This window comes from Bison bison, unplaced genomic scaffold, assembly GCF_000754665.1.
Source record: "Bison bison bison isolate TAMUID 2011002044 unplaced genomic scaffold, Bison_UMD1.0 scf7180017864089, whole genome shotgun sequence".
NCBI classification, from domain to species: Eukaryota; Metazoa; Chordata; class Mammalia; order Artiodactyla; family Bovidae; genus Bison; species Bison bison.
Window position 1 is genome coordinate 3,200,579 of NW_011494661.1, and position 13,160 is coordinate 3,213,738.

The 13,160-nt window shown below is 39.1% G+C and overlaps 1 protein-coding gene across 5 annotated transcripts in view; it reads right to left on the minus strand.

Annotated features, from left to right (window-relative positions):
- The window catches only part of CADPS2 (Ca++-dependent secretion activator 2), a 375,512-nt gene that overhangs the window by 65,480 nt on the left and 296,872 nt on the right, over window positions 1-13,160 (minus strand). For 4 of the 5 annotated variants that reach the window (XM_010838080.1, XM_010838082.1, XM_010838078.1 and 1 more), the window contains exons 17-20: window positions 7,416-7,557; window positions 3,327-3,482; window positions 1,635-1,782; window positions 896-910 (exon numbers count right to left, since the gene is read on the minus strand). In XM_010838080.1, the coding sequence (XP_010836382.1) occupies window positions 896-910; window positions 1,635-1,782; window positions 3,327-3,482; window positions 7,416-7,557 (461 nt within the window). The remainder of the gene's footprint in view (window positions 1-895; window positions 911-1,634; window positions 1,783-3,326; window positions 3,483-7,415; window positions 7,558-13,160) is intronic. The other variant, XM_010838081.1, reaches the window with a different exon arrangement.

Here is a 13,160-nt window from a genome sequence, read left to right on the forward strand (position 1 = left end):
GCCCAGTGAAGAGTTGGTTCTGAGTTTGACTCCCACGTGTCAACTCTAAGAGTTGTAAGATTTAACATATCTGTAGAGCACAGAAGCATTTGACTTATTAAAAAATATTTATTTAATCTAGTCAATCCTGTAAGGTATAAAGGGTTTTCAAACGATGTTCCTCCAAGGTTCTGGGTGGTACCTCAAGAAAACCTGTGTGCGGAAGGGGTACGGCTTCTGACACAGGTGGGCTGCCGTCTATGGGGTCGCACAGAGTCGGACACGACTGAAGCAACTTAGCAGCAGCAGCAGCAGCCCTTCCCTGAATCTGATGATGGTGCTATCCCAGACCGTGAGTAGGAGGAATGGCTGTTATCACAGTGGGCATATCCTTCACTGAAATTCACAACTGGGTTCTTCTGTATGGAATGACCTTAAGAGTGGCCTCCTGGTTCTCAAATTTACAGGCTACCATGTATATATGCTATATGTCATCTATAGCCTCTAACTCTAAATTCTTTTAATATTATTAGTGAAAGTATACACTACATATATATGCATCTTAAAAATGTTAACAATCACTCTGCTTCTGAATTCATTTAGAATTTAAAGAAGGGTGAATTCACTTGGTTTTAAATAATTTTATCTTAAAAAATTATAAAGTAGTCTGTTGATTCTGCAGCTCAACAGGGAGGAAACATTTCCTTTGACATTATTTAAGGTGAAAGTATTTACATGTGTTTTAATGCATCTTTGGGTATTGCTATGAAGTATTATATACATACACACCAACCAAAAACCTGAAAATGGAATTATATTATTTTAATTTGAAAAGATGAACATAAAAAAGGTACACTTACAAGAATAATAATTCAAATGAAAATGTGTGTGTGTGTGTTTTTTAAATGAAACTTACCCACTGACTATCAAACTGGATCATGCCATGAGGGAAAATAAAACACGATGAAGGAGAACATAAGGAAAAAATAAAGAAATGATGAAAAAGTAATTACAATGGGCAAAGATGCAACAAAATATTAACTTAAAGAGGTAATCTAAGAAAAAGAGATCCGTTTCACCCAATCACCACTCCCAACAAAAATAAAATCATGGGGTAAAATAAACTCTATTTCTGAATACAGAACCAAACAAAATAGAAATCAAATTGAAACAATGGGGTATTTGTTGAAAAAAAGCAAAGACCAATTTTCCAGTAAATTTCTATTTGATCTTTTTTTTTAAAAAGGAAACTTTTGTGTAAATAAAATATTTCATGGGCTATTTTCTGTGGCTTGTTTTTTGGATGCAAACTGGATACTCTATATTTGTATAAACAAAGCAAGTAGCTTTCTAGCTTTCTCATTTGCTTGTGAAAAGCAAGGTTTATGTAAATACACAATACCTAAGCCATTAAAAGGTATATCTGAAATTCAATGGCCACTTGTAAAATTTGGGGCAGTCTTTGTATTAAAAAGAAGAAACTGATAAGAGCAAAGGATAAATGGGCATTCCATTATTATAATACAGGAAAGATCAAACACTTGTATGGGGAACTAGGTCTATTTCATCTAGTCAAGTAAGAAACTTCTGGAAACAGCATGTCCCTCTCTGCAAGGGCACCCTACATTACCACATGCGACATTCAATCCACTTACCTCCTGTCCTCCATCCAGGGCACAGAGCTTAGTGCTTTGCTTTTTGGCATCAACTAGCACATTAAACATCGTACACATAGAAGCTGGGATGCGCAAGTCAGTGGTTTTGCTTGCCTTTTGCAGCTTGAGTTCGAATGCGGTTCTTGTTCTATTCATTAAAACATGAATTCAGAGTAAGAAATCTGACATGTCCCCCCTGATCTGTAAAAGTGAAATCAATACTACAAGATGCTAATTTAAAACAGGCAAATATGGAGTGTGGCTGCCTGGGAGCTGGGAGGTGGGATGCTCTTCTTTTTAGGTGTCATGTATGAAAGATCAGACTGTGATACTACTTGGATACTCACTCAGACAGGTAAGTGAAACCGTGAAGTTTTTCCATTCAAAGTACACACTAGATGTCTGCGTGAGTATCCAAGTAGTGTATTAAAGCAGAACAAATCCTCTGTGTGAGGGTTTACCAAATTAAGGACATGTTTGGGAAACACTAAAACACATAATTAATGTGCAACACAGAATATATAATTCTTTTATGTCACTTAGTTTCTCTTTCAAACACCTGAAGTTGCATTTAGGTTTTTTTTTTTTTTTTTAAAGAAACTGCATAATAGATGATTTGGAAATGGTTTTGCTAAAATGTCCAAAGAATATTCATAGATTTGATACAATAGAATCACAGATGCCAAACCTGATATTTTTTAAACATTAAATAATCTAATTCATGGCTTTGCTTTACAAAGCCATTAAACATTATTTTAAAGAGAGAATTTTCCTTGCTTTGAAGATTTCAGTATTATCCAGTTGCTCCAACCAGAATTTGTTATTTCAATATGCTGCCTGCATTGCTCTTGTATATCTCATGAACAAAGGCAATGGGGAAAATCATGCTAATTAGGATGAAATGCTGATTTTGTAAAAATATTAAATACAATGAAAGCGCATGTGGAAGAATTCAAAGCTTCATAACTTATTTCTGGTTAAGTTCTGAAGAATGTAAGTGGACACTTGGAACTCATCTGATGTGGATAGAGAATACCAGAAAACAGAACAATTGATGGCAATGATCATCATTGAAGTTTGCCACGCCATTTCACAGCGCGTGAACACGGTACATAATTCATAAAGTACTTAACAGATCTCTTCCATGTGTCTCAGGATGCACTGCCTTGGGGATTTAAAGTACAGCATTCCCAGAGATAACAATAAGCACAACAGGATTAATATGGGTATGGGTACTATGGCTGAGAGCAATGATTTATTGTTTAGTCACTAAGTTGTGTCCAACTCCTTGTGACTCCATGGACTGTAGCCCACCAGGTTCCTCTGTTCATGGGATTTTCCAGGCAAGAATACTGGAGTGAGTTGCATGCCCTCCTCCAGGGGATCTTCCCAACCCAGGGATGGAACCCGCTTCTCTGATGTCTCCTGCATTAGCAGGTGGGTTCTTTACCACCAGCGCCACCTGGGAAGCCCCACAGGCAATGTTAGGAGACCTGAAAAAAAGTAGTGGGCCAATTGCACCAAGCACATTCATCCTCAGAGTTTAGGTCGAAGTACGTAACGTCCTTTAAATTTTGGAAAAGCTATACATATTGAAACCTTTCTTGTGATAGCTATGTAAAAGGTACTTGGTGAAATGTGGTATTTTGGGTGCTTGGCAGAGTAAGCAGCAACTTGAAAATATATATCTACCTTTTGACACAGGCTTCTATCATGTCACTGGCCATTAGTTTAAGTCTTTGCTCTAAGTGATGGGCAAATTCTTGTTCTGGCCAGTGAAGATCAAAGACAAACATTTGCAGTGCATCAAGTTTCCAAAAAAGGTCTTCTGATGTTGCTGAGCCATTGCTAGAAGAAAAAGGAAGAAGGAACATTGTGAACTTCCACTATTATCTACATGGATCACCCATACATTATTATTATATTTTTTTCTGTATCAATTGTTGTCAGTGAAAAAATGCTACATAAAACTTCTAATGATCAATATTTTCTTTGCTCAGCCTCCTAATTTTCCCTTTTTACTTCTTCTTAATGCATGAGGCAAGGCAAGGAGAACAAAATAGAAATACAGCAGTAAAGTTTCATACAAAGGGGTCAAATAATAGGTAATGATCTTTACTAAAGAAAAAAATAAAATTATATATATAGGAACAGACAAATGTTCTTTACCAACCTCTAGGATAAACATAAAATACATACTTTCTCCTAGAAATTCAAAAAAGTATGTTTTATGCAAGAAAATCCATATGATGGCAACTATGAGCTTTACTCAACTCATGCACGTATGCTTCTGTCATCATGATGGCTTCTGTTTGTCTTCATGTATGTTGCCTTCAGGGTTTTAAATTTCTCAGTTACAGGTAAAGGTGAAACAGGTACCAGGAAGGAAATAATAAAGTGGGTAGGGAAGCAAATCTTGCCTCTATTTTGAAATGCTTTGGGCCTTTTCTCGCTCATAATTAAACCTTACTTACTACAAGGTATGGTCTAACAGAGAAAAGATATGCAAGGTGCTCTCAAGTTGGAGCAACATCATATATTTCAGGTCCTTCCATCTATCTAACCAAGAAGCCAAGGTCTGCTATGCCTTCACCACTATGGTAAAGGTTACTCTGCTGCTGCTGCTGCTAAGTCGCCTCAGTCATGTCCGACTCTATGCGACCCCATAGACAGCAGCCCACCAGGCTCCCCCTTCCCTGGGATTCTCCAGGCAAGAACACTGGAGTGGGTTGCCATTTCCTTCTCCAATGCATGAAAGTGAAAAGTGAAAGTGAAGTCGCTCAGTCGCGTCCAACTCTTAGCGACCCCATGGACTGCAGCCTACCAGGCTCCTCCGTCCATGGGATTTTCCAGGCAAGAGCACTGGAGTGGGGTGCCATTGCCTTCTCCAAAGGTTACTCTAGGGACCATGTTTTCACACCATGCAAGGAGGTAATTTGTGTCAGAGTATATAATATTTGGGCCAATGATAGTATTATTTACTTTCCCATTAACCTAGTATACAGCCTAAGGGGAAAAGAGATGATTTGAAAATAACAGTCCTATGTATACTGCAACTTAATTATAAAAGAGAACAATAGACAAAGAAACAAAAACTGCTGTATGATTCATTTCTGCTTAGCTTTCCAACATTTAACATATACTAACCTGAAATTTATATTTCAGGTGTGTAAAAGAAAAATTTTAAGATAAACTAATTTATCACAAAGGCACAGTGGAAAATTTTTATAAAGAAAAATTCTTTTAAATAACCACATTGTTTAGCTAAACATATCTTAATTAGTCAGCTTAAAAACAATCACCTCCTGCTCTGGCTAATTAAAGGCTTATTTCTATGCCCTTGCTCCCCCACAGCCTCAGCATCTCAGCTCCATCACCAATCTACTCTGCTCTCATCCTCCCATTCTGCCAGTAATTCCTCATGATCTCCTCGTCTAGCCAAGATGTCCTCAGAGTTAAATTCTCAAGGGAGCAATCACAGCAAAGCAGTGAACATTACTCACAGCACTTTCTTCACTTACTGTCTCCAAACCTTAATATTCAGTGCCCCAAAAGTATCATTAAACAAAAGAACCAGAGAACCAGACTGACACTGCTATAAAAAAGTTTGAGAAAACACTATATTTAATTCATTTTGCCACTTATATAATAAAAATAAGTGAAAAAGATCATGAAGCAAAATCCTCTGATACACTTACAGTGTGCAGTTTGGTAGATTAGAAGAACTATGTTTTAAGAGTAATTGGATGTAATTGGCAAAGAAGCAAATTTATTTCTTATAATTTTTCAACAAAACAACAGCAACAAAACCCACCATTAAGATAAAACCCCAAATAGTAAAGGTATAATTCTAATAAAAATTGACTTTCTCATTATATGTGACAAACAAACCTTTATAGAGAATATGGATATATGTTTTTTGTTCTTTGATCCTGTTACAGAATGATTCTAAATGATACATATGCTCAATTGGAAATGTAATTAAGGTAACAAGTGTTTGTTACAATTAAATAGATGAAAAATGTAAATAGGTTTTCTCTCAAGCTGGCATGTATAACCTGCAATTTATTCATAACTTTTTCATTTTAAAATAACTTCTGATTAGTAACCTATCCCTAAAAGTATTAATCGCAGGTTAAAGAATCCAAATGTGAAAAATGGAGTGTGAGATAATTTCCTGAAAATGCCAGCAGTAACTTACCTTACTGGCATTCACTCCTAGAGCTAAAAAAGCCAGAATTCTATAGACAGGGAGAGATTTAGAGGAGCATCTATGAAGATGATTTATACACATGTGGGTTCAAAGCCTGTCATTTGCTAACTGTGAGTTCTGCCTTTTAACTTCTTGGTGACTTAGTTTCCTGTTGGGGAAAGTGATATTTACCTCACAGGGTTGTCACAAGGCTTAGCCAAGGTAAAGAATTTGGCCTTCTATCTCACTTAATGGTAGCTAATTTTCTTCTTTGAATTATTATTTTTTCTAGCTGACTTCATGTGAGATCTTGTGCAAAGCATGGGGTATTACTGAGTTCATTTCACTTCTGTGAGGCTCAAACTTTTGGAAACCATTCAGTTATGGGTAATAATGATGATTGGTGATAATGTAATAATAATTATGCTAATAACAATCATAACGTAGATTGTAGTTATATAGTAGTTATCATTTATGGAGACCCTAGGCTGTGCCAGGCTCTTTTCACAGTGTTTTTTTTTTTTTTTAATCCTCCCAAAACATCTTTAAATTAGATGTCATAACCATTTTAGAGTTGAGGAAACTGAGGTTAATGAAGACTTAATGATGAATAAGCTAAGCTAATGATGCATAAGGATCTAAAAGTAAGGCTGATCGATTTCAAAGCCCACGTCCTTTTCACTTTAATGACTCTCATTTACCAAATCTGCAATAGGGAGGCTGGTGACAATCTGGAGTTAATAAATATGGCTTGTAATGATATAAAGATTATTTAAAAATAACAAGATGCAACAAATGGTACATGAAAGGACAAAAGAAGACTTGCTGGTGCTGAGAAACAAGGGACAAACCCTTATCTGCAACCTGCATGATTGTTTCTTTAAAGGTGAGACTAACATAAAAGCAGGAAAAGATTGTGTTCTTAAAACTGTTCTTACAAAGGTTTTTCTACATAGACAAGATAAATCACACAACTGGAGGCAACAAAGGATCCTGGACATACACAACGCTAACCACACTGCTTGCCTGAATATGGAACACTCCGGTTATACCACTTACACTAGAGGCACAACCTAGGGCGCAAAATGACCCTGCCCCACAGATCACATATGAACATCAAAGCTCGGAGTACTTTTGTTTTTAAAAAGAAAATCTATATTATGTATCATCGATATGCTAAGCTTAGCTCAATAGCTTCAAAAACTCAAACAAATAAAACCAAAACACAGTATTCCTCAACCAATGAAGATAAATGCCATGCAATCTAAACACATTTGCACAGAACACAGCCCAGGCCATGCACCAGCTAACACACCACCAGGAAAGAAGTGAGGGATACACACGTGGACTCATATAAAGAAGCCATCCACGAAGGAGTAGAAAAGCTAGGAATCTGTGGAAGATTAAGAGGCAGACTTGGAACTTTTGGAAGAGCTACATTGGGAAGACTGTTGGCGATATTCCTGTAAAGAAACAGACAACGTGGGAAGGGACCACCATAAGCAATAACTACAGATGGCCATGTGTAAAGTCATAAGGGCAGGACAGAAGAGACAGGGGCTCTGTGGACACTATTGCAAGATACCTACTTGACAGGCTGCCATGTCTCTTGCTCAAAACCTCTGTGAATTGACTGAGCGATGGAGGACTCCATGAGATCCACGTAGCGGACAACCAACGGCACAAAGATTTCTTGCAAGTGTTTATGAAATTTTCCATTACATAAAAGTGCTGAAATAGTCAAGCAGAAACAGAGTTTGTCAGAGGGCTTATAGCAGGCATCTGGAAAATACGGATGAAAAACTTTTCTGGAAAGAGTATCACACAGAACCAATAAAATACAGAGAATAACGGGCTTTGTTCCTCATACGGGATATCATGCAATGAAAACTAACCAAGAAGTGTAGTCACCATCTCCATATGGCTGTAAAAACCATAAATGTATCTCTATAAAATCTTCCTGGCAGGTGGTATGGTTTTATTTTCTAAAAGGATTAGCTCACGAGGCATTTGGCCACTTGTTGGAGAGTCAAACGAACTGTGGAGTGCCCTAAAGATCTTGACACATGTAAATACGGCAATTAACCAGAGTTCTAATCCTCGTGGGCTTCCCAGGTGGCTCTAGTGGTAAAGAACCCGCCTGCCAATCCAAGAAACATAAGAGATGGGGATTAGATCCCTGAGTCAGGAAGATCCAGGAGGGCATGGCAATCCACTTCAGTATTCTTGCCTGGGAATACTGGGAAAGTCCCTGTAGCTCAGATGGTAAAGAATCTGCCTAAAATGCAGGAGACCTAGGTTTGATCCCTTAGTCAGGAAGATCCCCTGGAGAAGGAAATGGCAACACACTCCAGTATTCTTGCCTGGGGAATTCCATGGATTGAGGAGCCTGGTGGGCTACAGTCCATGGGTTCGCAAAGTCAGACACGACTGAGCGATTAACATACATTCTTGCCTGGAGAGTCCCACGGACAGAAGAGTCTGGCGGGCGAGAGTCTACGAGGTGGCAGGAGTCAGACACAACTGAAAAGATTTAGCATGTATACATAATCCCTGTGGTATGCTGTGTATCACAGAACTGCTGCTGCTGCTGCTGCTGCTGCTAAGTCACTTTAGTCGTGTCGGACTCTGTGCGACCCCATAGACGGCAGCCCACCAGGCTCCCCTGTCCCTGGGATTCTCCAGGCAAGAACACTGGAGTGGGTTGCCATTTCCTTCTCCAATGCATGAAAGTGAAAAGTGAAAGTGAAGTCGCTCAGTCGTGTCCAACTCTTCACGGCCCCATGGACTGCAGCCTACAAGGCTCCTCCGTCCATGGGATTTTCCAGGCAAGTGTATTGGAGTGGGGTGCCATCGCCTTCTCCAATCACAGAACTAAACCTATTCAATTAAGTCTGCTTGCTTCTAAGAGATATACTAGTTTAACTCACCAGGAGGGTGACTGTGGCCTTGGGAATGTCTATTCCACTTTATGAACTTTTTAGTTATTTGTGAAATTTTTCTTAATCACTCACTTCTCCATGTGTGTAAGTAAAAAGAGTCAGCATATCCCATGCATTTTTTAGTTGTCCATTAGTCTTTAGTGAATTGTGATGAAGTAGAATAAACATCCTACCTAATGCCATTGCAGGAGTCTAAGAATCAATACTACTGGGACAGGACTGCTGGACAAGATGCACTTTACCTCCACTAAGAGATGGCTGCTTTCTACGCACAGGTCATAACTGTTTTAGAATAGTCAGTGCTGTGGATGGAATGTCCATGTCCAAAATTCGTATGTTGAAATCCTAACTCCCATTCCCCAATGGCTCAGCATGTAAAATATCCACCCACAAAGCAGGAGACACAGAACACAGGTTCAATCTCTGGGTCTGGCAAATCCCCTGGAGAAGGAGATGGCAACCCATTCCAGTAGTCTTGCCTGGAAAATCCCATGGACAGAGCAGCGCACTGGGCTACAATCCTTGGGGTTGCAAAGAGTTGGACAGAACTGAGTGACTGAGGACGGTAAGCACATTAATATGATGGTATTAGGAGACGGGGTCTTTGGGAAGTGACTAGGTTGAGGGCAGAGCCCTCAACAATAGGATCAGGGCCCTTCTTAGAGACCCTAGAGACAATCCCTCGACCCTTTCACCGTGTAAAGTTACAGTGAGAAGATGGTTGGTGGTGAGCCAGGAAATCTAGCCCTCCCTAGACACTGAATCTGCTGGTGCTTTGATGTCAGACTTCCCAGCCTCCAGAACTGTAAGGAAGAAATTTCTGTGACTTATAAGCCACCCAGTGTGAGGTATTCTGTTGTGGTAACTGGAACTAACACAGTGTGTGCCCAAGTTGCACCATGAATGAAGAGAAATTCTGTAGGAAAATACTTTCTGTAGGAAAGTAATGCTAAGCAACTGTCAGCAAAGAATTTGTCATTTTTTAGATGATAGTACATATTTCTCAAGGGGACATCCTAAACTCAGTTGTGATTACTTTAAATAATCTTCAAAGTGAAAATGTATTCATTTAAAAAAATACTCTTTGGTTAGCAAAGGTATTTCTTAAGAGATGGTATTTTAACTAAGCCTAAAAAGCGGAGAGTGAACTGCACTGAACTGATGCTAAGTGAAATAAGTCAGACAGAGAAAGACAAATAGAATATATCATTACATGTGGAATCTTAAAAATGTACTTATCTAGTAGATAAAAAATACACAGACTCACAGATATAGAGGACAAAATAGTAGTTACCAGTAGGAAGGGGAAGAGGACTAAGAGGCGTGTGCATGCTAAGTCGCTTCAGTCGTGTCCGATTCTTTGCGACCCCATGGACTTCAGCCCACCAGGCTCCTCTGTCCGTGGGATTCTCCAGGCAAGAATACTGGAGTGGGGTGCCATGTCCTACTCCAGGGAAGAGGTATAAACAACCAGGTATAAAATAAGCTCCAGGGGAACAGAGACACTGACGCAGAGAACAGACTTGTGGACACAGTGCGGGAAGAGGAGGGCGGGATGAACTGAGAGAGCTCGGCATACATACACATTTATACATACACATTTCAGTGTATAAAACACACAGCTAGCAGGAGCTGTTGTTTAGCAAGGGGAGCTCTGTGATGACCTACAGGAGTAGAATGGGGGGTTGGCAGGGAGGCTTAGGAGGGAAAAGACATGTGTACACTTATGGCTGTTTCTTGCTGTTGTACGGTAGAAAACAACACAACACTGTAAAACAATTACCCTCCAATAGAAAATAAAAGAGTATGCTCCAGTGATACCTTGAAAAACACAGGAAATATAGCCCACATTTCACAGTAAAGATAAACAGAGTGTAACATTTAAAAATTGTTAATCACTGCACGGTACACCCATGTATGTGTGTGCGTGTTCAGTCAGTCAGTCATGTCTGACTCTGTGACCCCATGGACCACAGCCTGCCAGGCTCCTCTGTCCATGGAATTTTTTCCAAGCAAGAATACTGGAGTGGGTTGCCATTTTCTACTCCAGGGGATCTTCCTGACCCAGGGATCAAACCTGTGTGTCTTGTGTCTCCTGCACTGGCAGCGCTTTCTTTACTGCTAGCACCACCTGGGAAGCCCTGTACATCTGTAATATATAAGATTTTATATCCACTATATTTCAATAAATAAAAGTGAACTAACACTGTGAAAATATTCAGTGTGCTTATAATACACATTGAAAGAACAATTTCATGGACAATTTTACAGGGCTGTACAGATAGACTGTGCCTAAACCTTTATTTATATGGCCTCTGAATAAAAAGTATAAAGAACCTTAGGCTTTGCATCTTGATGAAAGTGAAAGCCGCTCAGTCATGTCCGACTCTTTGCCACTCCATGGACTATACAGTCTATGGAATTCTCTAGGTCAGAATATTGGAGTGGGTAGCCTTTCCCTTCTCCAGGGGATCTTCCCAAGCCAGGGATCTAACCCAGGTCTCCCACATTGCAGGTGGATTCTTTAGCAGCTGAGACACAAGGAAGGCCCAAGAATATTGGAGTGGGTAGCCGATTGCTTCTTCAGCAGTTGCATCCTGATAGGTACTATTAAATAGCATCATTATTTTGAACTATACCAAAGCCAAAATACTGACTAATGTTAACAAATCATTTCACCTGCAAATGAGCAGTCTACCTCATCAGTTCAAATGCTACTTTACTACACATTTAGAGATTAGGTAAGTTGGCTATTCAGCCATACTTAGTTTGTTAAGATGAAAACGCACGTAAGGAAAATCATGCTCAGTTACTATTAAATGTTACAATGATTCTAAGATTAAGTAGCAGTTGTCTCAAATGTATTTCTGGCAAGAGCGCTCTCTTATGAAACAAATTTCACATCTACAAATGAGCACTTTACCTCATTAATTCAAATGCTACTTTATTGTACATTTAGAGATTAGATATGTTGGCTATTAAGTCATGCTTAGTTTGTTAAAATGAAGCACATAAGGAGAATCACACACGATTATTATGTTATTACATGTTATAATGATTCTAAGATTAAGTAGCAGTTGACTCAGATTATTTCTAGTAAGAGCTCTCTCTCTTTTTTTTTTTTGATATACTTGATAAGCACTGGATTCATTATCTTGTTAAACAAGCCTGTTTCTCTTCTCTTATTTTGAACCCAGGAATAAAAACAGATCATCCACCTGATCAATATACTGGCAACCTGGAAGTTGTACCAGAGGGCTTTCCTTCAGTTCCAACGTCCAATTAGGAGTGAGAACCTGCATATTTTATATCCTTACTATCTTTCTAGCATATCTCTTCCTTCTGTTCATCAACACTGCTGTTGTCCTAGGTCCAACCCTCTCATCTCCCGTCTTGGCTAATGCAATAATTTCCTAACTGGTCTTAGGCACCTAATTTTCCTTCTGCCCATTCATCATCTTAAAATCTCAAGCAGAGGAGTGTGCTAAAATATGAAACAAAGAATGTATCTCTTAAAGATTATAATTTTTAAATGGATCCTCAAGACAAACTTCAAAAGCCTTAGCATGAAATGAAAGCCATCTATGAGGTATCTTAATATGACCTCTCCGGCTCATTTTGGTTACCTGACTCCCTTTACTTCCTGTGGTCCAGCCATAATGATTCTGATGGTTTAGTTCAAGTAGACACTTTCCAGTCTAAGTCTCTCTTGAAATGCTTCATTCTGTTGTCCTTTTGCCAAATTACTGGTTTCCTCTGTTTATTCTTCACCCTGCACAGGCTTCTACTGTGGTCCATGCTATACTTCTGTACTTGATGACGTTATCTCTTTCTTCCTATAAGGGTGCAAGGTCCATGAAGAAGGGACCGTGTCTGTATTCTTAGTACTCAACAAAATCCCTGTCTCAGAGCAAGTGTTCAAATCTTTGTTGAATGAATGACTTGAATACTCTAAAGATTACTATATAGTTACTACATTATTATTCTGTATAAGAATGTATCAAGGCCTGTGTATCTTTTCATATTTTAGATAAAATATACAGTACTAAATACTTTTATAAGAAATCCTATTTTTAGACCAGTATGTTCAATATTAGACTGCTAAGGATTCTACTGGATATTCATTGTTGTTTAGTCACTAAGTTGTGTTTAACTCTTTGTGACCCCATAGACTGTAGCCTGGGCTTCCGCTGGTGGCTCAGTAGTAAAGAATTCATGGGCAATACGGCAGCCAGAGGAGATACAGGTTTGACCCCTGGGTTGGGAAGATCCTCTAGGAGGGCATGGCAACCCACTCCAGTATCCTTACCTGGAGAATCTCATGAACAGAGGAGCTTGGCGGGCGACAGTCCATACGGTCACAAAGAGTAGGACATGACTGAAGTGACTTCA